At 35.4% G+C, this 25524-nt stretch overlaps 1 protein-coding gene across 1 annotated transcript; it reads left to right on the top strand.

Annotated features, from left to right (window-relative positions):
* The first annotated feature begins 20493 nt into the window (after positions 1 to 20493).
* LOC100258732 (uncharacterized) lies at positions 20494 to 21500 on the top strand. The gene has a single exon (XM_002268577.4). It carries the CDS (start codon positions 20737 to 20739, stop codon positions 21268 to 21270), a length of 534 nt encoding a protein of 177 aa, XP_002268613.1. The 5' UTR covers positions 20494 to 20736; the 3' UTR covers positions 21271 to 21500.
* The last annotated feature ends 4024 nt before the right edge of the window (positions 21501 to 25524 follow it).

The raw sequence follows: 25524 nt of genomic DNA, 5'->3' as shown, positions 1-25524 counted from the left end.
CCTTGGAGTCACCTGGGCCAACACTTGGTAAGGCAAGTGATTTCCAACCATGGAAATGCACTAGTTTACCCCTTGCGAGCCTCTGGGAGGTGACTTCAAGGTAGGATTTTCTGGAATTACCAACACTTGGTAAGCTTTTGGACTCCTAGGAGACATCCATTAGTTATCTCTTGCGAGTTTGTGAAGGGAAGTCCAAGGTTAAAGATCACCTTGAATGGTAAGTGCTCGTGAGAGGCTTAAACCATTACAAGTTGTATCAGTGAGAGAATTAAAGTGAAATCTAATTGAAGGAGTCTCTGTACATCACCGGTTAGAGAATTGACTATATGTTGAATCTCTAATGCGAGGAAATGAACCATCTGACCGGAGCTATGTCTTTTGCATGAGGAACCACCCTAGTGAACCTAAATCTCCAAGGAATGTTTTTCTTCCTAAATTATTCCAAACTTCTGTTAAGTTAGTTAGTTTAAGTCTCAACCTTTACCAATCAAAGTTTGTGTTTTATTTCTTAAGCTAACCGTGAAATGAAACAAAACCAATTCACTTGGAATTGGTATCCTTGATTGCTTGTTAATCATTCCCAGTGAACGATCCTAGAGCCACTATACTATAGTAGCTTTTATTTGCTACCCTAGTGTATGGTGTTATAGGTATAAATTTTGCTGATCACTCCCTCATCCAAGGAGCACCAGCTAGACACGAATCAGCTGAGACACCAATTGGGCACGAATCAAATAGCGCCGTTGCCGGGGAATGAGTGTCAAGTTCATTGTGATACCATTTTTGAGCACTTGTGATTTTCATCACAAGTTGGTAAAGTTTCTTTCACTTTACTAATTTTCATTCTTTCTTTGTTTATTCATAATCTAAGTTTATCTTTTTAAAATTTAGTCTAGTTTAATTTTGTTGTTGTAGCCCTGTTTCTCTTGTTGTCCTCTGTTTTTATTTAAGTTGCAGGTAGATACTAGTTGTGTATGCCCAAGTGGATACGAGACAGTGGAGGTAGGCTTGTTAAGTGTGATACACCTCAGAGAGGAGAATTTGAAGTAATCTTGAATATCATGGAGGCTGCACCTGAAGATCAGCATAGTCACCAAGGTCGTCAAGATAATCTCAATGAATTCAGATCAATGAGGGACCGTATGCATCCACCTCGTATGAGTGCACCATCATGTATAGTGCCCCCTACAGAGCAGCTAGTGATCAGACCGTATCTTGTTCCACTTCTACCAACTTTCCATGGGATGGAAAGTGAGAATCCGTATGCACACATCAAGGAATTTGAAGATGTTTGTAATACATTCCAAGAGGGAGGAGCTTCAATTAATTTGATGAGGCTTAAGTTATTTCCTTTTGCTTTAAATGATAAGGCCAAAATTTGGCTTAATTCTTTAAGGCCAAGGAGTATCCGCTCTTGGACTGATTTACAAGCTGAATTCCTCAAGAAATTTTTTCCTACTCATAGAACAAATGGCTTGAAAAGGCAAATTTCAAACTTCTCAGCTAAAGAGAATGAGAAATTCTATGAGTGTTGGGAGAGATACATGGAAGCTATAAATGCTTGTCCTCACCATGGCTTTGATACTTGGCTATTGGTGAGCTATTTTTATGATGGTATGTCCTCCTCAATGAAGCAACTCCTCGAGACAATGTGTGGGAGAGATTTCATGAGCAAAAATCTAGAGGAAGCTATGGATTTCTTGAGCTATGTAGCTGATGTTTCAAGGGGATGGGATGAACCAACTAAAGGAGAAGTGGGAAAGATGAAGTCTCAGTTGAATGCTTACAATGCAAAGGCTGGGATGTACACTTTGAGGGAAGATGATGACATGAAAGCAAAGTTGGCAGCTATGACAAGAAGATTGGAGGAGCTGGAGCTGAAAAGAATACATGAAGTGCAAGCTGTTGCTGAAGCACCAATGCAAGTAAAGCTGTGTCCCAATTGTCAATCATTTGAACATTTGGTTGAGGAGTGCCCTGCAACTTCAGCTGAAAGGGAAATGTATAGAGATCAAGCAAATGTTGTTGGACAATTTAGGCCCAATAACAATGCTCCTTATGGAAATACCTACAATTCAAGTTGGAGGAATCATCCAAATTTCTCATGGAAGGCCAGAGCAACTCAATACCAACAGCCGGATCCACCATCTCAGCAATCTTTAAGTATTGAACAAATAATAGCCAATCTCAGCAAGGTAGTGGGAGATTTTATTGGAAAGCAAGAAGTCACCAATGCTCGACTTGATCAAAGGATGGATGGAATGTAAAATGATATGAATCAAAAATTTGATAACATCCAATATTCAATCTCCAGGCTTACAAATTTGAACACACTGCAAGAAAAAGGAAGATTTCCTTCTCAACCTAACCAAAATCCCAAAGGTGTCCATGAAGTGGAAAGCCATGAGGGAGAATCATCACAGGTGAAAGATGTGAAGGCCTTGATCACTCTAAGGAGTGGTAAAAAAATTGAGCAGCCAACACCCAAGCCACATGTTGAGAAAGAAGAAGAGATAAAGAAAGGGAAGGAAATGGAAGATAAAGACAGTGAGATCAGTGAAGAAAGGAAGGACTCTGATGCAACAATGAATGCAATTCCAGAGAAGGAGCTTCTGAAGGAAGAAATGCTGAAGAAATCAACTTCTCCACCTTTTCCTCAAGCATTACAGGGGAAAAAGGGGGTTAGAAATGCAGCTGAAATCCTTGAAGTCTTGAGACAAGTGAAAGTTAATATTCCACTGCTGGATATGATCAAACAAGTTCCAACGTATGCGAAATTCCTAAAGGACTTGTGTACTATCAAAAGAGGGTTGACTGTAAACAAGAAAGCCTTCTTGACTGAGCAAGTAAGTGCAATCTTACAGTGTAAGTCTCCTTTGAAGTACAAAGACCCTGGAAGTCCTACCATTTCAGTCATGATTGGAGGAAAGATAGTTGAGAAAGCCTTGTTAGACTTGGGAGCAAGTGTGAATTTGCTTCCATATTCTGTCTACAAGCAATTGGGACTTGGAGAGTTGAAGCCAACAGCAATTACTCTATCTCTAGCAGATAGATCAGTGAAAATTCCAAGAGGGGTAATTGAGGATGTATTGGTTCAAGTGGATAATTTCTACTATCCAGTAGATTTTATTGTTCTTGATACAGATCCTACTGTAAAGGAAGCTAATTTAGTTCCTATCATCCTTGGAAGGCCATTTCTTGCAACTTCAAATGCAATCATCAACTGTAGAAATGGGCTTATGCAACTCACTTTTGGTAATATGACACTGGATCTCAATATTTTCTATATGTCTAAAAAGCAAATCACTCCAGAAGAAGAAGAAGGTCCAAAAGAGCTATGTATTATTGATACTTTGGTGGAGGAGCACTACAATCAACATATGCAAGAAAAGTTGAATGAAAGTCTTGAAGATATTGAGGAAGGTTTTTCTGAATCTCCTATTGGGCTTGCTACTCTACAAAGTTGGAGAAAGATAGAAGGAATTCTACCTTTGTTCAATGAAGAAGAGGAGGCAGCTGTTGAAAAAGAAATTCCAAAACTCAATCTGAAGCCTTTACCTGTGGAGCTGAAATATACATACCTTGAAGCAAATAATCAATGTCCTGTTGTGATATCTTCATCTCTGACCAGTCATCAAGAGAAGTGTTTAATGGAAGTTCTCAGGAGGTGTAAGAAGGCAATAGGATGGCAAATATCTGATTTGAAAGGCATTAGTCCTTTAGTTTGTACTCATCATATATATATGGAGGAGGAAGCAAAGCCAATTCGACAATTTCAAAGAAGGTTGAATCCTCATCTACAAGAGGTGGTGCGAGCTGAGGTGCTGAAGCTACTTCAAGCAGGAATCATTTACCCTATTTCTGATAGCCCTTGGGTGAGTCCTACTCAAGTGGTACCAAAGAAGTCAGGGATCACAGTGATCCAAAATGAAGAAGGGGAAGAAATTACTACACGCCTTACTTCAGGTTGGAGGGTGTGTATTGATTATAGAAAGCTGAATGCTGTCACCAGGAAAGATCATTTTCCATTGCCATTTATTGATCAAGTGCTAGAGAGAGTCTATGGACATCCATTCTATTGTTTCTTGGATGGGTATTCAGGGTATTTTCAGATTGAAATTGATTTGGCAGATCAAGAAAAGACCACTTTTACATGTCCATTTGGAACATTTGCTTATAGAAGAATGCCTTTTGGGTTATGCAATGCACCTGCTACATTTCAACGATGTATGTTGAGTATTTTCAGTGATATGGTGGAGAGAATTATGGAGGTTTTCATGGATGACATCACCGTATATGGAGGTACATTTGAGGAATGCTTGGTTAATTTGGAAGCAGTTCTTCATAGATGCATTGAAAAAGACCTGGTGCTTAACTGGGAGAAATGTCATTTTATGGTATGTCAAGGAATTGTCCTTGGCCATATCATCTCTGAAAAAGGCATTGAAGTTGATAAAGCAAAGGTGGAGCTTATTGCCAAATTACCATCTCCAACGACTGTGAAAGGAGTAAGGCAGTTCCTTGGCCATGCAGGGTTCTATAGGAGGTTTATAAAAGGTTTTTCAAGTCTTTCAAAACCTCTTTGTGAGCTATTAGCTAAGGATACTAAGTTTATATGGGATGAAAGGTGTCAGCATAGCTTTGATCAACTGAAGAAGTTTTTAACAACAACTCCAATAGTGAGAGCCCCTAATTGGCAATTACCTTTTGAACTGATGTGTGATGCCAGTGACTTTGCTATAGGAGCTGTGCTTGGCCAAAGAGAAGATGGGAAGCCCTATGTGATTTACTATGCAAGTAAAACACTAAATGAAGCTCAGAGGAACTACACAACTACAGAGAAAGAATTGTTAGCTGTGGTATTTGCTTTGGACAAATTTCGAGCTTATTTAGTGGGGTCTTTCATCATTGTGTTTACTGACCATTCAGCCCTGAAGTATTTATTGACAAAGCAAGATGCAAAAGCAAGGCTGATTAGATGGATTCTTTTGTTGCAAGAGTTCGATCTTCAAATCAAAGATAAGAAAGGAGTGGAGAATGTAGTAGCTGACCACTTGTCAAGGTTAGTTATAGCACATAATTCCCATCCCTTGCCTATCAATGATGATTTCCCTGAAGAATCACTCATGTTCCTAGTGAAAACTCCTTGGTATGCTCATATTGCTAATTATTTAGTAACTGGTGAAATTCCAAGTGAGTGGAATGCACAGGACATGAAGCACTTTTTTGCCAAAATTCATGCTTATTACTGGGAAGAGCCCTTTCTCTTTAAGTATTGTGCAGATCAGATTATTAGGAAGTGTGTCCCTGAAGAGGAGCAGCAAGGAATTTTATCTCATTGTCATGAGAATGCATGTGGAGACCATTTTGCCTCTCAGAAAACAGCCATGAAGGTATTGCAAACAGGGTTTACTTGGCCATCTCTTTTTAAAGATGCCCACATCATGTGTAGAAATTGTGATAGATGCCAAAGGCTTGGAAAACTAACAAAAAATCAAATGCCTATGAACCCCATTCTAATAGTTGAGTTATTTGATGTATGGGGCATTGACTTCATGGGACCTTTCCCAATGTCTTTTGGTAATTCTTACATCTTGGTGGGGGTGGATTATGCTTCTAAGTGGGTTGAGGCAATCCCCTGTAAACAAAATGATCATAGGGTGGTTCTCAAGTTTCTTAAAGAGAACATATTCTCAAGATTTGGGGTGCCCAAAGCTATAATCAGTGATGGAGGTGCTCATTTTTGCAACAAACCTTTTGAAGCTCTGTTATCCAAGTATGGAGTGAAGCATAAGGTGGCCACACCTTATCATCCTCAAACTTCCGGGCAAGTTGAGCTAGCTAACAGGGAAATAAAGAACATCTTGATGAAAGTGGTGAATTCCAACAGAAAGGATTGGTCTATTAGGCTTCATGATTCATTGTGGGCATATAGAACAGCTTATAAGACTATTCTTGGGATGTCTCCTTATCGTCTTGTCTATGGCAAAGCATGCCATCTCCCTGTGGAAGTTGAATACAAGGCTTGGTGGGCAATAAAGAAGCTGAATATGGATTTGATCAAGGCCGGAGAAAAGAGATTTCTAGACCTTAATGAGATGGAGGAATTAAGAAATAATGCTTATATCAATTCCAAAGTTGCAAAACAGAGGATGAAGAAGTGGCATGATCAACTCATCTCTAACAAGGAATTTCAGGAAGGGCAAAGAGTTTTGATGTATGACACAAGACTCCATATCTTTCCTGGGAAGCTCAAGTCAAGGTGGATTGGTCCATTTGTTATTCACCGAGTATATTCCAATGGAGTCATGGACTTTGTGAATTCCAATGGCAAGGACAGCTTTAGAGTCAATGGATATCGTCTCAAGCCATTCATGGAGCCATTCAAATCAGAAAAGGAGGCAATCAACCTCCTTGAACCTCAAAAAGCCTAAGTGAAAATGGGTTTGCTGGACGTGGTTTTACCATAGTCCAAAATTTTTGTAAATTTTGTAAATTTTCAAGTTGTTTCTATACTTTTGATCTTAATTTTTGATCTTAAATCATGTTTTTAGGTGTGTTTTAATCGTTTTGAATGATCCCAGGTGGAAGAAATTTCAAGGAGATTGAAAGAAAAAAAATCAGGTCGAAATTGGAGCCGAAACAGAGCAAAAACAGGGGAAAAACAGAGCTCTGCGAAATTTCGCAGGGTGAAGGAAACTTCTGCGAACAGAGCATTTTGCTGCCAAACCATTCCGCAGCACTGTAGAAGTCTCTACGAAGATATTTCGCAGCTGCGAAAGTGATTTTGGCACACGAGTGCCACTTCGCAGCACAGTAGCATCCATTTGGCAGCTGCGAAACCCATTGCGAAGTGGAAAAACGTGATTTCGCACCAAAAGTCCCATTCCGCAGGGTATTTCGCAATTGCGAAAGTGAATTTGGCACACGAGTGCCACTTCGCAGTACAGTAACATCAATTTCGCAGCTGCGAAACTCACTGCGAAGTTGCTGCGAAAATGCCATTTTGCTGCGAAATTGGCGTTTTGTTACGAAACTTAAACTGACCCTTAGGATTCCGTTTTTCCTATTTATACCGGTCAAAAGTGCTGCGAAAAGGGTTTCAAAAATCAGAGCACCATTCTCGCAACCTCTTCGTCTCCTTCACCAAGCCACGCCGTCTGTGCCTCCGGTCACCTTCTCCGTTCAGCAACGCCGGCCAAAGATCGATAGCCCGAAATGGCACGAACACGAGGGGCTAAGTCTTCATCCCCTTTGAACCGCAAAAAGACGCTGCGAAAGGAGCCACCTCCAGATTCTGCTCCAAAGCCTTTGCCGTCAAGACCAATTCCACCTCCAGTGAAGCCGGCGCCACCAAAGCCGCCGGCAAAACGATATTTAACTAGGTCCGGAGGTCGACCATTACAAAAGAAGCCAAGGGTTGAGAACACAGAACCCATCGATTTGACTGAGCACTCTCCAGAGCCCTCTCCAATTCCATCGTCGGTTCAATCTCCAGTGTCATCTCCGGTTCCCTCGCCGAGTCCCCTGCCAGTTCCATCGCCGGTACCATCTCCGGCGCCCCAAGAAAAATCTCAGGAGCCTCAAGTGCCAATTCCAGGACCCCAAATTCAAGCGGAAACACCTCTGGAAGAAGTAATCCGAAGGCCAATGCTTCCTCAGCCCCCAATCGAAGGAAACCTGGATTGTCGAACTCGGGCATTCCATTCTGAGCTTTGCTTCGACTTGGCAGCATTCAGAGTGAGGCCGGAGCTTGCCCAATCATTCCAGCTGCTGAGGAGGTATCATATGAAGCATCTGCTAGCTCCAAGGGACTTTTTCTGTCCTCGGATAGTCACGGATTTCTACCAGTCCATGACAACTAAAGAGGTCAGGAATCCAACCTTGATTCATTTTATTATTGATGGGAGACATGGTATTTTGGGAGCAAGACATATTGCTGAAGCCTTGCAAATTCCTTTTGAGCCAACCCAATTCGACAATTTTAAAGCTTGGGCAAATCCTACTGAGTTAGAGATGGTTCGCACCCTTTCCAGAGGAGCTGCAAATCGATCACATTTGCTGAGGGGGGAGCTTCCCCCAGTTATGTTTTTGATTGATGCCTTTTTGAGGCATAATATCTATCCCCTGCAGCATTGGACTCAAAGAAGAGGAGTTCTCCTGGAAGCTCTGTACAAGATGTCAGAAGGATTCTTCTTTGGGCCTCATCATCTTATCATGGCAGCCCTTCTCTACTTTGAGGAGAAGGTTCACAAGAAGAAGCTTCAAAGAGCAGATTGCATTCCCTTCCTTTTCCCACGGCTGCTATGCCAAATTATGGAACATCTAGGATACCCGGCTGAGCCTCAGCTGGAGAAAAAGAGAATATGCCGTGAGCCATTTACTCTTGATAAATGGAATAACATGACGGCCTACAAAATTGATCAGCCTGGGCAGCCTCAGCCAGCAGCAAGGAGAGCCTCCCCAAGACATATACCTGAAGGTATAACACTTGCTACTCCTGCCATTCCTAGAGCTCCACCAGCTGCACCTGCTTCATCACAGCCATCCACATCAGTTGAGCCGAGGATGGCCATCCCTATATCCGAATATCGAGAGTTGTGCCATGCACTGGAGACTCTTACAGCTTCTCAGAGCAATCTTGCTCAGGAATTGGCAGCCATCAAAGCATGCCAGGAGCAGATGTTAGCCTCTCAGGCTCAACAAGCTGCCATCCTAAGGCAGCTCCAAGTCCATTTCGATCTGCCACAAGTTGTAGAGCCCTCCACTGGGACTCCACCAGAGCCACACTCTCAGCCTTCAGAGTCTCATCCTCCAGAGCCCGAAGCCACAGCTGATCCACCTACTGAGGAGGCAGATTCTTCTGCCTAGCACCATCACCCCACTCATAAGACATTATATATATTTTCTGTTTATGTTTTTATGCATTTTTGTTTTTTGTTGAAAAGAAATCCCAGTATTTTGGTACTATATTTGGGATTCCTTGTGTTACTTGTCCTTAGCATTGTAATCAAATGAACTCAAAGTAATACAAGTTGAATATTTCTTGTTAAAAGTTAGCATTAAGTTCTTTTTATTTCCTTTTCTCACATATTCTATTCTTTTTGAAACATGTGGTTTTCCCCAATCAATATTCGAATTTGATATCAGCAAGGAGGTATCACTTCCTCCCTTTTATTACAGTCACTCAAATCACATTGAGGACAATGCTCAATTCGGTTGGGGGGTATGAGGAAGGAAGTTTTCTAAATCTTTTTGGTATTGCAATTATATTGGTTAATTAGTTATAGTTTTTACTTTTTACTCTTGTTACTCTATTTTCCATGAATTTTGAGGAAAAATTTTCAAATTAAACCAAGAGAAATTGAACTGTTGTTTTTCACTTGACTTAGAGTATGGATTATGCTTACTAAAGTGGTTCAATTGTTGAAACTTCTACTGAAATTGAATTGAGTTCTTCCACTTTAAGCTATCCACACACTGTGCACATTAGATTCCGATTATAAGATGAAAAGCTATTTCCCTCTTGACTTAGGATAATTTTGGGACTTGGTATATTTGACCTCAGTTGATAAAAATTGAAACACCCTGCAAAAGGCCAATGAGCCTTTGAAATAAAGAAAGTTGTTTGCTTGCCTTGAAACCCGAGCAAGGTCTGAAGGGCATATGGTGAAAGCCTTTAAAGCCTGGTGCCCTAAGCCTTAATTGGTTGGGAGTCACCGACCTCAATGCTCGTTACAAGGGTGAATAGGTAGAGTTTAACATACTGTAGGTGCTTGGGTATTAAAATTCATTCTCAAAAGTCCGGGGTAAAATCTGAGGAGTTAGTGGTTGAAAGATCCTTAAAACTTGATGCCCTAAACCTTAATTGGTTGGGAGTCATCGATGGACCCCCATTACATGGACAAGTCAGAAAGAGTACCCCATAAAGCTACCTTAAAAAAAAAAAAAAAAAAAAAAAAAAGATGATGAAAGTGTGTTCTTTTCTTATTGATTTTGGTCAGTTTGCTAAAGTGTTGAAAAGAGATAGGTTGGGGGGAAAGACTAGTTTAGCATATTATTCTCGGAACCTAAAGAGCCAATACACATAGATTATTGTGGAAGATTAAAGTTTGGTTCTTAGAAAGGGGAAATGATTTTAAAACTTCAGTTTGCATAATGCACTCCCTTGATTGACAGTGGTTAGCATAGTTTGTTATGACTCTTGTTGAGATTTGGGTTTGTATTTCTTTAATGCTTCATGTGAGAATTAGATCATCATGCCACTTGAGAATTATTTCCTTTCAGCATGATGTTGTAAATTTTAGTATAATTAGCTATTTATTTTCTTTTTTCTCTCCTATATTGCTAAGGGACTAGCAATATGTCGGTTGGGGGGAGTGATTACTACTCAAAAAGTGCTATTTGATAGCCTATAATTAATCCTTTTAAACACTTTTGAGTAGTAGTTTAGGCCTTTTAACTCAATTGGCATGTTAAGGATCCTTTAAAGCAATTTTGATCACTTTGTGTAAGTTTTGGTGTTTTTGATAGTATATTGATCACCGAAGCAAGTCAAGAATGAGGAGAGCTATGAGGAATCTTGGGCAAAGCTTAGAATTCATTTGCCAAGAGTGAATTCGGATTGCAAGGAGAAAAAGTAAAGAGAATCTGCCATAAAGCATATTCTTGATGACAGTCGTAGTAGCCACTTTTGGAGCACTTTCTAAAGTCCAAATGATGCATGCTATATACCATTTCAAAGCTCAGGAAGTCAAAAATCCAATGCTTCAAACGGTGAGCGATTCGGAGTTGAAACGAAGAAGTTACAGCCATTACAAGTCAATCACTCTAAAGTGTTGCGGAATTAGCCTTTTGTTGCGAGAATTTCGCAGCACTTTTGTACAGTAAGGTGTTTCTCCTTCTGACGATTCACGAACCATGCCGCGAGAAGGGAGCTGGGAACCTCAAGGTGGAAGCCAACTTCGCAGCCCTATGAAGATAGCTCGGTGTTGCGAAATAATTTCGCAGCCCTCTTGGGTGTCTCGAAATCTCGCAGACACCATTTTTCTCCTGCGAAATGGCTCCTGAAGCCTCCCGAAGCTTGCTACCGACATTGGGAGATATTTTCCATTAGATTTTTGTTGTCTAAATCCCAAAATACTCCTTGTAAACCACCAATTACATGATTCCTTAGTTTTTAAGTTAGTAAAAAGACTAAATATCTTTGTAACAATTAGTTTTATATTATGTTGATATATATACCTCTCGGGAGCCTGTTCTCGAGGAGGAGTTCCTTCTGAAAACGTTTGGGTAAGCAAGTAAAGGTTTTTTTCTTTCTACTGCCTTACCTTCTCACTTTGTATTTTCATTTTATTTCTAAGTTATGAATTCTCTGAGGAGTTTTCCCCAGAGAATGAGTAACTAAACCTCCAATTCCTTGGCGCTAAGGTTGTCGGGGAAGGTTCCAAGTGCAAGAATGCAAAGCTCTGTGGTTTTAGCTAGTAATGAAGAGGAAGTGAAATCCTTTAGTGATTTCAATGTTTTTAGTTAACTTAAAACACCTTGGAGTCACCTGGGCCAACACTTGGTAAGGCAAGTGATTTCCAACCATGGAAATGCACTAGTTTACCCCTTGCGAGCCTCTGGGAGGTGACTTCAAGGTAGGATTTTCTGGAATTACCAACACTTGGTAAGCTTTTGGACTCCTAGGAGACATCCATTAGTTATCTCTTGCGAGTTTGTGAAGGGAAGTCCAAGGTTAAAGATCACCTTGAATGGTAAGTGCTCGTGAGAGGCTTAAACCATTGCAAGTTGTATCAGTGAGAGAATTAAAGTGAAATCTAATTGAAGGAGTCTCTGTACATCATCGGTTAGAGAAGTGACTATATGTTGAATCTCTAATGCGAGGAAATGAACCATCTGACCGGAGCTATGTCTTTTGCATGAGGAACCACCCTAGTGAACCTAAATCTCCAAGGAATGTTTTTCTTCCTAAATTATTCCAAACTTCTGTTAAGTTAGTTAGTTTAAGTCTCAACCTTTACCAATCAAAGTTTGTGTTTTATTTCTTAAGCTAACCGTGAAATGAAACAAGACCAATTCACTTGGAATTGGTATCCTTGATTGCTTGTTAATCATTCCCAGTGAACGATCCTAGAGTCACTATACTATAGTAGCTTTTTATTTGCTACCCTAGTGTATGGTGTTATAGGTATAAATTTTGTTGATCACTCCCTCATCCAAGGAGCACCAGCTGGACACGAATCAACTGAGACACCAATTGGGCACGAATCACCAACTCATGGGTTTATTGATAGTAGATGATTGGTTCACAATTGATTCATGGATTTAGGTAATTTATTTGAGATTGTAGTACATTATCTCCTAATTTGAGTGATATTTTGTCTTAATTATCGATGTTGGTTCCCATAGTGAGTGCACTCTAGTCATCGGGATGGGTTTCTTTAGTGAGTGCACTAATATGTATAGTTATACATTGGACAAGACCTATGGTGAGTCATGACATAAGGCTATCAGATAGTTATGATAACACCAAGCTACTATACTAGATGGTCTCTCAACCTTAAGAGAATATTGAGTTTATGTCAAAGTTTGCAATGACTTTGACTTACGAATGAAACCTTAAAATAGTCATATATTCCTTATTGAGTGGATCATTATTGATAAAGGTAGGTGACAATAGATATTTTCAATAGAGGCACGTGAAATCTTATGAAGATTGAAACATTGTGTCTCCTTGGGTGATCATAAGAAAGTGTGTTTAAGAAGACTATGATCATAGTAGTTCCTTAACTGGAACTTGACATATACTCTTTTTGAGTTAGAGTATATCAATTGATCACACAATAGGAGGATTTTAGACTCAATAATTATAGAGGTAATCTTGAAATATCGATAGCATCACCTTTTTAGATTATGAACATCAATGCATATGAAACCTATATAAAGTGGATAATAGGTCACTAATTTGAGCACTTTTGTATAATTTGTAATATATATATAAGATATTGAAATTCAATTGACTCTCTGTAATAATGTTGGGATAAAGACCCTAGAAATCATGACATGATGTAACAAATTTTAGTTTCATTAATAAATTTATTTATCATCATTTTGGTTGCCTTTATTATGTTTGTTTGTATTAATTATGTTCTAAGCATTCACACCCCTAGCACTTGCATTGTACATGACTTGGATATATTAAAAGTTACACGAAAGATCTAAATTATGGGCTCTTTGTAAGATGATAAGTAATTCGCAATCGGTTTAGAGATTTAAGCAATTCATTAGAGACTATAATGTATTACCAACTAATTATAGGGATGACTTGTCTTAATCATCAGGATGGTTTTCCATGTGAGTATACTAGCACTTATGATTACACATTGGATAGGACTTGCAGTGAATCATGACATTGGCTATTAGGTATTCGTGATTCACTAAGATACTACATTGTGTGGACTTTCAACCTTGAGAGAATATTAAGCCTATATGGAATTCAACAAGAAAGACTTTGACCTATAGGTGAGACCCTAAGGTGGTCATATATTCCCTACGAAATTCGTCATTGTTAATGGAGGTTAATGGTTAGAGGTATCCTAGATATAGGCACTATGATATCTTATGAGATTGAGACAGTGTGTCTCGTTAGGTGATCTTAAGGATATGTGATAAAAAAAAACTATGGTTATGGTAATTCCTTAAGTAGAATTTTACATATACTATTTAGAAGTTAATTTTATGTTAGTTGATCATATAATATGAGGATTTATAACTCAAGGAACAAATAGGTAATCTTAAGACGATGACAACACATACCTCACTAGATTACAAATAGTAGTTCATAGGAAGTCTACATGTAGTGGATAGTAGGTTACATACCCAAGCTTTGTTTCATTGTAATATCATAAGATGTTAGAATCCAATTAATTATCTATAATGGAATATTAAGTCAACTTCAGAATTAGATTTTGAAGGAGTCAATATTTTCTTATAGGTCCTAATGGTCCCCATTCAGGCTCTTGATTCATGTTGGCACATTTATTTAAGGAAATTATAGGTTTCTAATTCATAAGTGTGTATAAGGGCATTTGGTAAAAATGCAAGGTTGGACTAGAACTTATAAATAGTCTTTTTGGATTGGGCTAATTAATTAATTAGAGTTCAATATGACTAATTAATTAGTTAGGACACAAGTGGACTAGATTAAGTAACCTAAGCTAAAGTTAGGCTCAAGTCACTTATGCCCATAGGAAAGCCTATATAAACCCCTTTAGGGGTATAAGGCTTCACTTTTGGCCATTGTCTTACAAACTCCAAAAAAGAAAACCCTAGCCTCTCTATAGAGGAGACCACCCTTCTCTTATGACAAAGATCCATGAAATGAATGATTAGACAAAATGAGATCTATGACACTTATGGTTTACTTCATTGGATTAGAATCAATCTAGGAACATCTATATTATAGGTATGTTTTTCTCTCTAGAGCTATTATTTATGGTTTTGATTGCCATGTTCTTCTACTATGTTTAGATCTAGAGAAACCTAAGAATAGTTGGCATGCATCCTACGACCAGGGAACAAAGTAATCCGAGATTCCTTATAAGTGGGATGTTGAGTCAACTTCATAATTAGATTATGAGGGATCCAATATTTCTATATAGGTCTCAGTGGTCCTCGCTTAAGCTCATATTCCTTGATGACACGATTTATAGAGTCAAATGAGTTCTTTATTCACTTGTGCATAAGAGCAATTTGGTAAATACACAATCTTGCACAAAAGTTTGTGACTCTCTTTCTATACTTAGCTAATTGATTAATTACAACCTAATTGACTAATTAATCGATTAGAATCCATGTGGGTTAGATTAAGTAATCCAGGTCTAAGATAAGTTTAAGTCACTTAAGCTTACTGAAAGCCTATAAATATCCTCTTTAGGAGTAAGGTTTCAATCTTGCATCCTATTCACTTCAAAGAAAGAGAAATAGAGATCTCTAGTCACCAACCCCAAATAGGATTGCACCACTCTAGTCCTAAGATTCAATGTGGGAGTTATTGCAATGAAAAATCATTGGGTTTGCAAGATCTACAAGGACTACCATGGATTCCATACAGTTTTGATGCACCTATCGCCGTTAAATAACTAACATGTACTTCTAAAAATATGCAATAGATGATGTAAATTCAAACATTCCATTATTAAATTTTCTTTGAATGCATCTTCAAACATTTCATTATTAATTGTGTTTATTGCTTTGTCTTCACATGACAATTTAATGTGTTTTTAGAAATTTTTGAATGATCTTACAAGATTAACAAGTTGGTGATTGCTTAAGTGGAAGATTGGAATTGAGTCTAAGAAATGGAAAAAAAGAGAAATAGACAATTTTAGTGCATACATATAAATGCCACATTAGCAAGATTGTTGTACATGAAGGGGATCATCTTTAATAAGGGGTATAGTTTCAAGTGTTAAAAGCCAAGTCTAAATGCAATGGCAAAGCATTTAAATTTAGAATTGAAAATTGCAAGTAAAAGGCAAAGCAATAAGGGTCTCGTTAGAGTACTCAATCGATAGTAATAAAAAAAAGACCAATCACAATATATTACCTCTATAATTTAGTCATATTACCTTCCATTCCACTTATATTCCATTTACTTGTACTTTAGTTTCATTTTTTTTATATATTTTGATTTTATTTATTTCCATTTTAACCTATATGTCAAAGTTCTCATCCAATGACTCAAATTTTATTATATATTGAATACGTACCCAATCGCTATCCTAATATTTTTTTTTTCAAATGATAAACATAAGTCAAAGAATTCTAAATAGTTTATTGCAAGGAAATAGATAAGTAAACAAGCATTAATTTATCTACTATTTAATTCGACAATTTCCCAAAAATACTTTCGATGTATTGATTTGGAAGCTTCTAGGATGTCTCGTTGCATAGACGAGTCACGAGCCATGACCCAACTGACTTTGTTAGTATTATTTTCAGAAAAGAAAAAAAAAAGGGAAAAAAATTTGGCAGTCCTGGCTGGGACTGAGTTTGTAGGTCCCATCACCAACCTTATCACATCATTGGATTGTTGGCACTTGGCAGGCGAGTCGATGATTGATTTGTTGACGGCTTCGTGAAGGTTTCACAGCCCTCATGTCACGCTTTAATAGTTAGTAATTTAAATTCCACATGTAATATATACGCAATAACTTACATGAAGGAGTCAACACGTAACCCCAGACGTCTAGAAATAAAAATGAGGATGGAAGAGAACGTTTCTAATTATATTTGTATATATGTATTAGGCTTCAACTGTCTATACGACACGGCAGCACCTCCCACGGAATCATGGACCAAGCCATCACTATTTCAATTCACCGAGTCCATCATGGCTTATATTCGTCCAATTCCAACCCCTCTATCTATTACTTTAATAATTATGTTCAATGTCATTGGAATTAATCTATGAATTTGTCATTGGTGATGAAACTATATATATTATTGGAAAAAAACATTTCAATATTAACATTTTTTATTCTTTTTCTTTTTTCTTTTCCTGCTATTATTTTATTAATAAAAATAATAATATTTTTTGAAAGAAAATAATTCATAACATGATAACTACATGTGAAAAATATACGAGATTATTCTTTATTGATATTCATATCAAGGGCGAATCCAATTGTGCCGTAGCCATTCATTTTTAAAATGTTACAAAATAAAAACTTCACTTCTTTCAAATAAGGATTCAAACATAAAAACTGCATATTCCCGTAAATGAGTTGAACCATTAAGTTAATACATATAATTCTTTTCAATTAAAATTTTTTGTATATATATTAAAGGTTCTACCTGACTCCACCACTATTTACCTACTATGATCCTTGTGTATAAATTCTATTTTACCTACTATGATTCTAGTGTATCAAAGTCTTAAAATTAGATGGAACATAAAAGGATTAATTAACTTTGGCCTTAAAATATATCGAAACCGATATTTTTAAGATATTAAGATTGTATTAAAAAAAAAAAAAAACTTTTCATTTGGACAATTACAAAATTAAGGAAAATTTCATAAACAAAACCTATCAATAGAAGTGTGAAACAATAATATTAATAAATCTAATTTAAAATTTTTGGAATATTAAATATAAAAGGAAAATTTTAAGGTAATCATTTAATATTGCATCAAATTTGAAATTTTAGTTTTTGACATGTAGAATTAAATTTGGATCATTGAACAAAAGTATAAAAAATGAAGATATTTAAATATAAATAAATGAATCTAAAAAAAACATTTATATTACCAAGATAAAAAAGGAAAGGGTCATTCTCTTTTAGATGTTGGCATAAAAAATAAATAAATAAATAAAAGAAATTGGGGAAGCCTAAGTGGTAAGATAAAAGAATCTAAATAAACACTATATTAAAAGGCTTCAACAATATATATCCCACCTGGCAGGTGCATTAAAGAACAAACAGGATGATCAGGTGCAAGATTCAACATGGACTAATTTCAAAATTAAAATAAATAATTAAATAAATAAATAAGAAAGAAAGAATGGGGAAGGTAGATGAAAATGTTCCCGTGACGTCGCAGCAGGCATCTTGTGAGCTTCCTCCTCGTTTCGACCACCGACACCGACGCCCACGCGGACACTTCAAGCCTACATCAATTTTATATCTTAAAGTTGACATTTGTCTTCTATCTCACTTAATTAATACTATTTGGCTTCTTTAATTTATATCTATGCATATTTCACTTGATTAATACCATCTAAAAATATCAAAGTTTTCAATTTTTATAGTTTTACAAGTGTTATTACAATTATAACAAAATTTATTTTGAATCAACCAAACATTCTTAGGTTTTTTTTTTTTTAATATTAAGTGTTTGATAAAATTTAGAAAACGCTTTTAAAAAATTGAAAAATCATTTATAGTGTTAAAAAATTATTTATAATGTTTTTTTTTAAATATTTAATAAGTGATTTTATTAAAAATATTTTTTAGAAAACACTTTCATTGAAAACACTTTGAAAGAAAACGAGTCTAAACGCACTCTTAATTAAATTTATTTATTAAAAACTATAAAAAAATAAAAAGATAATGTGTTATTGTGAAAAAATTAATGTCCCATTTAGTTTAACTTTTGAAAAATTATATTTAAAGTTCATTTTTAATCTTAATAAGAGTTTATATATATGTTCAGTTAATTTCACGTGAAGAGTTTATGATTAAAAAAAATAACATGAAAATAAAAAAAAATGTTACTTATTATAGCAGGCTTATTTTGATTCTAACATACAAATTATATTTAGGTTTACTCTTTGATTAAAGTAAACAAAAAGTAAGAAGTTATCAGATGTCTCAAATTGTTATTTAGAATTTTTTTTTATATAAAACAAATATTATATAGAATATTTTCTTAATTTATATATGATTGTAATTAAAATCCTTACCAAATAAGAAAAGTTAGTGATAATATTTCTATAAATATTTTAGGTCATGATGGAAAAAAATGATGAAAGAGAGAGATGAGGTAGAAATGTCAGAAAAAGCGAAAGACAACTGGTGGTGTAAAAAGGCTCACTAAGGGGTAAATGTGAGGAAGAAAGAGGCCTTTAGCGATGAAAAAAAACTTACAATGTTGGGGATACAAAGATACTTTATAATTGTATCTATTTTTTTTTTTTATGTAATATTCTCTATTATATAAAAAAAATGTTTTATCTCATCTACAGAGATAGACATAATTGGTCGAACCACGTAAAAACTTCGTCTTTATTTTTTGAAAAACTATGGATCATTTCAGTGACCGCCTTTCAAAAGTTAGGACAGCTGTACAAAGAGATAGCAAACTTTCAGTGGATTAGAAAATATTTCAAATCTGCGAACTTCAAAGGACTTCAAAGGGTTTGATATGAGTAATTAACAATGTTTCTAAAAGAAACTTGATTTTCAATCTTCTACTCATTAGAGTTATTTTATAAGGATGGGATGAGGCACATATTTGAAAAATATTTTTTTTAAAAAAAGGATGAGTAGATCTTGAAAACCAATCTATTAAGTTTCTTCTAATTAGTTATAAAATATAAATATATACCATTACTTATTTCAGAAAGTAGGTGTCTGGTGAAGCCCATGAGACGATTGAAATGTACCTAGAATTCATGTCACATGCACAAACACGGTAATAATTAATTGATGTGAGGTCCATATTAATATTGTATTTAGTTTCAAAAATTAATTCCTGAATAGAAATAATGAGAAGTTGGTGAGACTATAACTTCACATGACCCAATTTTAATCGGTGCAACCAACTTAAACTTTAACACACCATTTACTATGGAGAGTATATGCATAACTTTTGGAAAAATATTTGGATCAAAATTAGAATGAGAATGGAGGAAAAAGAAAAAGAAAAAGTTAAGTCTTGTTGGATAACTGTTTTCAAAAACAATTTTGAAAAACAATTTTCTAATTTTTGTATAACAAAAATCTGTATGAAAATTTAAAATGTTTTTAATCTATTTTTAATATTTTTTTAAAAATAATTTTTATATATAGTATTTTATTTTTAATCATTCTACATGTTTACATAATTATTTCTTCTAACAGCCTTTAAAAAACAAGTAAAAAAACATAAAACAATAGAAAATAACTAAAAAATATTTTTTGAAAACTACTCTTAAAAATAGAAAATGAAAAACAGTTTTTGATTATTAAACATATTTTCTATATTTTTTATTCTAAATAACAGAAAATTATTCTAAAAAATAATTTTCAAATAGGTTTTTAATTGCTTGATAAGGTTTAATAACTTTTATAAAATATTTTTTTATATACTTCACTCTTTAACTCTAAATTTCTTATCATTCAATATATTTCAATAACACTTTATGCTAATTAATAAAACTTTTATTTCATTTTTATTTATAATTAAACATAGCAAAGTAAATGTAAAAAGAAAAGCAAAAAACATAAGTCATGTTTAAAAATTATTTTTAAAAATAGTTTTTTGACTCAAAAAATACATTTCGTAAACTTTTCATTAGAATAAATTTGAGGTATTTTTAATTTTTTTTTATAAGAAATGATAATACAAAGAATATTTACAAAAATTTTGGCATCTGCATAAATATATGATACTTTCATAGAAAGTAATGTTTTTAAAAGTTATTTTTTATTTTTGGAATTATTTTTAAATGAATTCTTAATAAAATACCAATACTAGTAAAACTAAGAATGTGTATATAAAATATTTTAAAAATTAGTGATGTGACAAAAATAGATTCACTCTTTTGGCAGATGCTTAGACATGTTAATAGTAGAAATTGGAAACATTAAGGCAAAATTTAGAAAATAAATGAAATAAAATAAAATGGCACAAGAAAATGTTGGTTCCATTCCTTTTCTTGTAACCTTCCTAGGGTTTGTATGCCTCCGCGCAACGCGGACTCAAAAATAAAATGTCAACCCCTTTGTCCCTGCAACAACTGGCCCATGTTAAGAATCTTCCATTTCATTTAGACCCTTTCCCATTTCCCATATCACCTTCCTATGTTCCCATGTATATTTGAACCCCTCCACGGTCCACCCCACCAAAGTCCCCCATCTCTCCTCTCCCATATCCTCCTCATCTTCGTCGCCGATCAAGACTTCTTTACAACCCCTTTTCTGTAAATCACAGTCCCACTATCTCCAAATCTCAACTGTTCTTTCATGGGAAACTACGTTTCTTGCGCTTTGGCCACCTCTTCTATGGGGAAGTATAGAGCTGCAAAGGTGATTTTTCCGGGCGGAGAGGTTCGGGTGTTGGACAGGCCTACCAAGGTGGCGGAGCTCATGCTGGAGGAGCCCTCCTTCTTCGTGGTGAATTCTCAGTCGCTGCACATGGGGCGGAGATTTTCGGCTCTAGGTGCGGACGAGGACCTGGAAATGGGCAACGTGTACGCCATGTTCCCGATGAAGAGGCTGAATTCTGTCGTGACTGCGGCGGACATGGGGGCTCTGTTCATGAGGGCGAACTCCTCGGTGAAACAGGCGTCGGCCGGGAGGATGAGGCTGCTGGCGGAGTCGGGGAGGGGCTCCCAGATCATGCCGTCTCCGGCGGCGGAGAACGCGGGGGAGACGAGGCTGAATTTAGAGGATATAGAGGAGTATTCGACGCCGGAGTTCAAGCACAGGTTGTCAATGTGCAGGTCGAAGAAGCCATTGCTGGAGACCATCGCTGAAGAACCACTCTGTTCCAGATAACGCCCTTTCCTTTCATATTTCCTATATTTGGCCTTTCTAGTTGGTTTTTTTTCTTCTTTTTTTTTTTTTGGGTATTTTAGAAAAGGGAAAATGTCTTTTTTTTTTTTTTTTTTCTGAAATATAGGTGAGAAGTTTGTTCTACTTATTCAATCTGACCTCACTCTCCCACGACATGTATTGCAATACATCATTACATATATAAGATTAATTATAGTGGTTTATTATACACACTCTATTTTGGTTTTTTTTTTTTCCCATTTTTTGTTTTTTATACAAAGCTAAGTTATAGAAATGATTAATTTTGTCAGATTTGGTACACCCAAAAAACAAATATGGAAAACATTTCTCACTTTGGATTATGATGCAAGAAAGAAAATAAAACAAATATCTTCCAAATTAAAAAGATAGAAATTAATTGAAGTCAAAATCTTAAGTGGCGTTTGGATGATTTTTATAATATTTTTAAAAATACAAAATTATATTTAAAATATAAATATATGTTACAACAAAGTGGAAGAAGAAGATGAAAACAAGAAAAAGATGATGGAATGCACAAGAAAAATTGAATAGATTTTCATTAGGGATCTCTCCCTTTTATAGGAAGATATAGATGATCATTCACAAATTACCATAGTGATACAAAATCTCATATTTTATAACATCCTCTTTGGATGATCATAAGAATATAGTAACTTTTTCGTTAAAAACCTTGCTAGTAAAACCTAATGGAACAAAACCTGGACGAAGGAAAAAAGAAAAAGAAAAAGTGTAGTATATCCATATTAGTTTTCTCTCCTTCTTGTAGACATGATCATGATTTCTTCAACTCTTCAATTGGTAGATCTCTCAATCTTTGCATTCCAATGCCATACCTAACCTTTTCAATGTGGTCAAAGGTAACAATCTACTACATTATTGCATGACCGAATTTGCTGAACATCAATTTCACCTTTTTCCAAGAGCTCATGGGTATAGAAGAATTTAGGAGGGATATGCTTAGTTTTGTCACCTCTTATGAACTCTCATTTAATTTATGCAATACAAGTAGCATTATTTTCATATAATTTGGTTGCATTGCCTCTGATGGAAGGTAGTTCACATGTTTCTTGAATATGCTGAATCATTGACCTTAGTCATACACATTTACGATTTATTTCATGACTTGCAAGAATTTCTAAATGATTTGAAGAGGTAGCTACCATTATTTGCTTGACTAATCTCTAAGATATTGTTGCACCACCATAAGTAAAGATATATTCCATTTGAGATCGAGCTTTATGAGGATCTGAAAGATATCTTGCATTTGCATATCCAATCAATTGTGATTTTGATTCTTTTGAATAATATAAGCCTATGTCACATGTTCCACAAAAGTATCCCAATATATGTTTAATCTCATTCTAATACCTTTTAATTGGGGTAGAACTGCATCTTGCTAGCAAGTTGATAGAGAATGTTATGCTTGGTCCAGTACAGTTTGTAAGATACATTAGTGCACCTATTGCATTCAGATATGGTGCTTTTGGACCAAGCAATTCTTTATTTTCTTCTTTAGGACGAAATGAGTCTTTGTTCACTTCAAGTGAACGAACAACCATGGGAGAATTGAGTCGATGTAATTTTTCCATATAAAAACATGATAAAAAATAAGGCTACCCGCTTACCTTATGAAATTCCCAAGATCTAGATTGATTGTTTCATTGACCAATTTTCTTGCCTCAACTCATGAATGGAACTACGAATACGAGAACCATTCTTTTCTCATAGCACAAGAGCCTTGACCTTCATTTTCATGGAGAAAAAATAGGAATAACTTCAAGAGAAAGGACTTTGTGTTTTTTCAAAAGAATTGTATTCTTTTTTTTGGTTTTCAAGGGAAAGAAGAAAACGTATTTCTTCTTTTGTTTTCAGAAAGAAGAGAAAACATATATTTGTCTTTGGTTTCCAGGGAGAGAGAATAAAAAAACATTTTTTTTAATAGTGACAGTTTCTAGGTAGTTTTAAAACTCTCAGAAACTGCTCTCCTTATTTCTCCCATTTATTAGGCCAGGTTGGGTCGCCCACTTGAGCACCCAAACCCAAGTCCAACATCTCCCACTTGCACAAGGTGGGCTGAACTAGCCCAATCACTCATCCAAGTCCATCATATTTCCTTTTTGAAAGTCATTCATACAGGCAAATGGGTCGTGTGACCATGCAAGCACACTTGTAATTTGGGAGTTATAAACTTATGCACCTATTATGGATATATAGTAGCTCAACTAAAAAAAAAAAAGAGTGAAAATAATAATCATGTCTTGTCGTACTCTAGACTTATTAGTTACATTTTAATGTACACACTTAATCCCTCGAAGTTGTATACTATCTAACATTATAAATGTATTCACAATTATATCAACTACAAAAGCAATATAATTGGTCGACATGAACACATCTTTATCAATGTAACTCAAAAAAGTCTTCCTTATGAGCTCGTGCTTTTTAGATCCAAAATAACTACTTGCCCAATATGTCCCATAAAGATAAATTATTTCATTTTTGTCAAAAACATACTAAAGTAGCAACATTAATTTGTTACCTCAAAACATAGTCAAAAGTACAAATAATATAATAATGGGTTATTATAATTGTAATAAGCCTTAAGAATCTCACACAATGAGGATGCAAGAATTAATCACTCACTTTCCTTATTAGTCATATTTAAACACATGTAGTATGAAATACATGCTATGGTTGTTTCTCTCCACTTATGGAATGTATGTCAAACTACCACCATACGAACCTCAACTAATAGCTTAACACCAGCAGCTTGTTTGAGTTTTGCATTTATGGTTCTCCTTAAACCTTTTATACTAAAACTCAAGTCTGGTTTAAACAGGCAAATGTAATTGTGGGCGGTTACATTCGGTCAAGATGTCATTTATTATATACCTCAACTTGATACTTAATCAAGGAGACACTCATCGTCTCTTGTATACTTTTCACTCATTTATCATCATTAGTATACTAAGTCTCATTCCAACTCATAAACATATTGACTAGGGCGGTTGCTTGTATGAGAGAGTTAACCTATGCTTGTTGACATACATATATATGTAAGTACCGATTACATATTTAATTATATGAATAACAAATGCTCATATCATTTTATCATATATAAAGTATCTTATATCCAATTGATAATGATCCACGATATATGATCCACATAGATCATCATAACCTATGTAGTCCTAATGACTTTACATGTATAGAAAACATGTTTCTTATAATGGATTTCATGAATGGATCAATAACCATTTCGCATGTAGATGAATATTCAAGATCATTTCCTCTTGGTGCAATAATATCTCTTTTAAAATTATTCTTGGTATCTATATGTTTAGTTTTTCCATGATATTTCAGATTTTTTACATAAATAGTGGCAAATTGATTGTCATTAAAGAATTTCATTATTTCAAAAACATTCTTGACTATTCCCAAGCTTTGCAAAAATCTTTTCAACCATACGACTTCTTATATTACAACTAAACAAACAGTATATTCAACTTCGATGGTTGACAAAGCTATACAAGTTTGTTTCTTGCTTTTCTATAAGTTAGCACCATTATTAATCAAGAATGTGTATCTGGATATTGATTTGTGCTCATCTAGATCACCTACCCAAACGACATGTGAATAACTCACTAAGTGCAATTTTTTGCCTTAATAACAAAAGGAATAGTCCACAATGCCTTTTAGATACTAAAGAATTCCCTTTACTATTTTCCAATGCATCATTCTAGGATTTTCTTGGTAATGACTCACCATCATATGACCTTGTCCTGGGTGTTGTTGGTGGTATCAGAGCCACGGGAAGGGAAGTTGGGTTTGTTTTGGGTGTTTTGAGCTATCCTAGGATAGGTAGCAGTGTGCCTAGGAGCGCGAGCCTTGCCAGTTGAGCCGTTGTTAGCTATGGATAGGCGTTTGTTAGGCTGTAAGAGGGTTGGGGTGACGTCTCATAAGGTTTATCAATTTGCTATTAAGTTCTAGATCAAAACCCTAAAATGAGTTCAATTTTCAGAACCATGTCTAGGAGATCCATTGATTCTCAAGATACTGTTGTAAACAGTGAAGAGATCAATTATCCTAAGATCCAAAATGATTTAGATGATTGGAAGTTACCCAAGGTGTCTAATCAAGAAATTTATAAGAAATGAACCTTTAAGTTTTTCACAGATTATACTATAAAAAATTCTGAAATGTCAATCAGCTTAG

The sequence above is a fragment of the Vitis vinifera genome, chromosome 14 (genome assembly GCF_030704535.1).
Source record: "Vitis vinifera cultivar Pinot Noir 40024 chromosome 14, ASM3070453v1".
NCBI classification, from domain to species: Eukaryota; Viridiplantae; Streptophyta; class Magnoliopsida; order Vitales; family Vitaceae; genus Vitis; species Vitis vinifera.
This window is presented reverse-complemented; position numbering and strand designations above follow the sequence as displayed.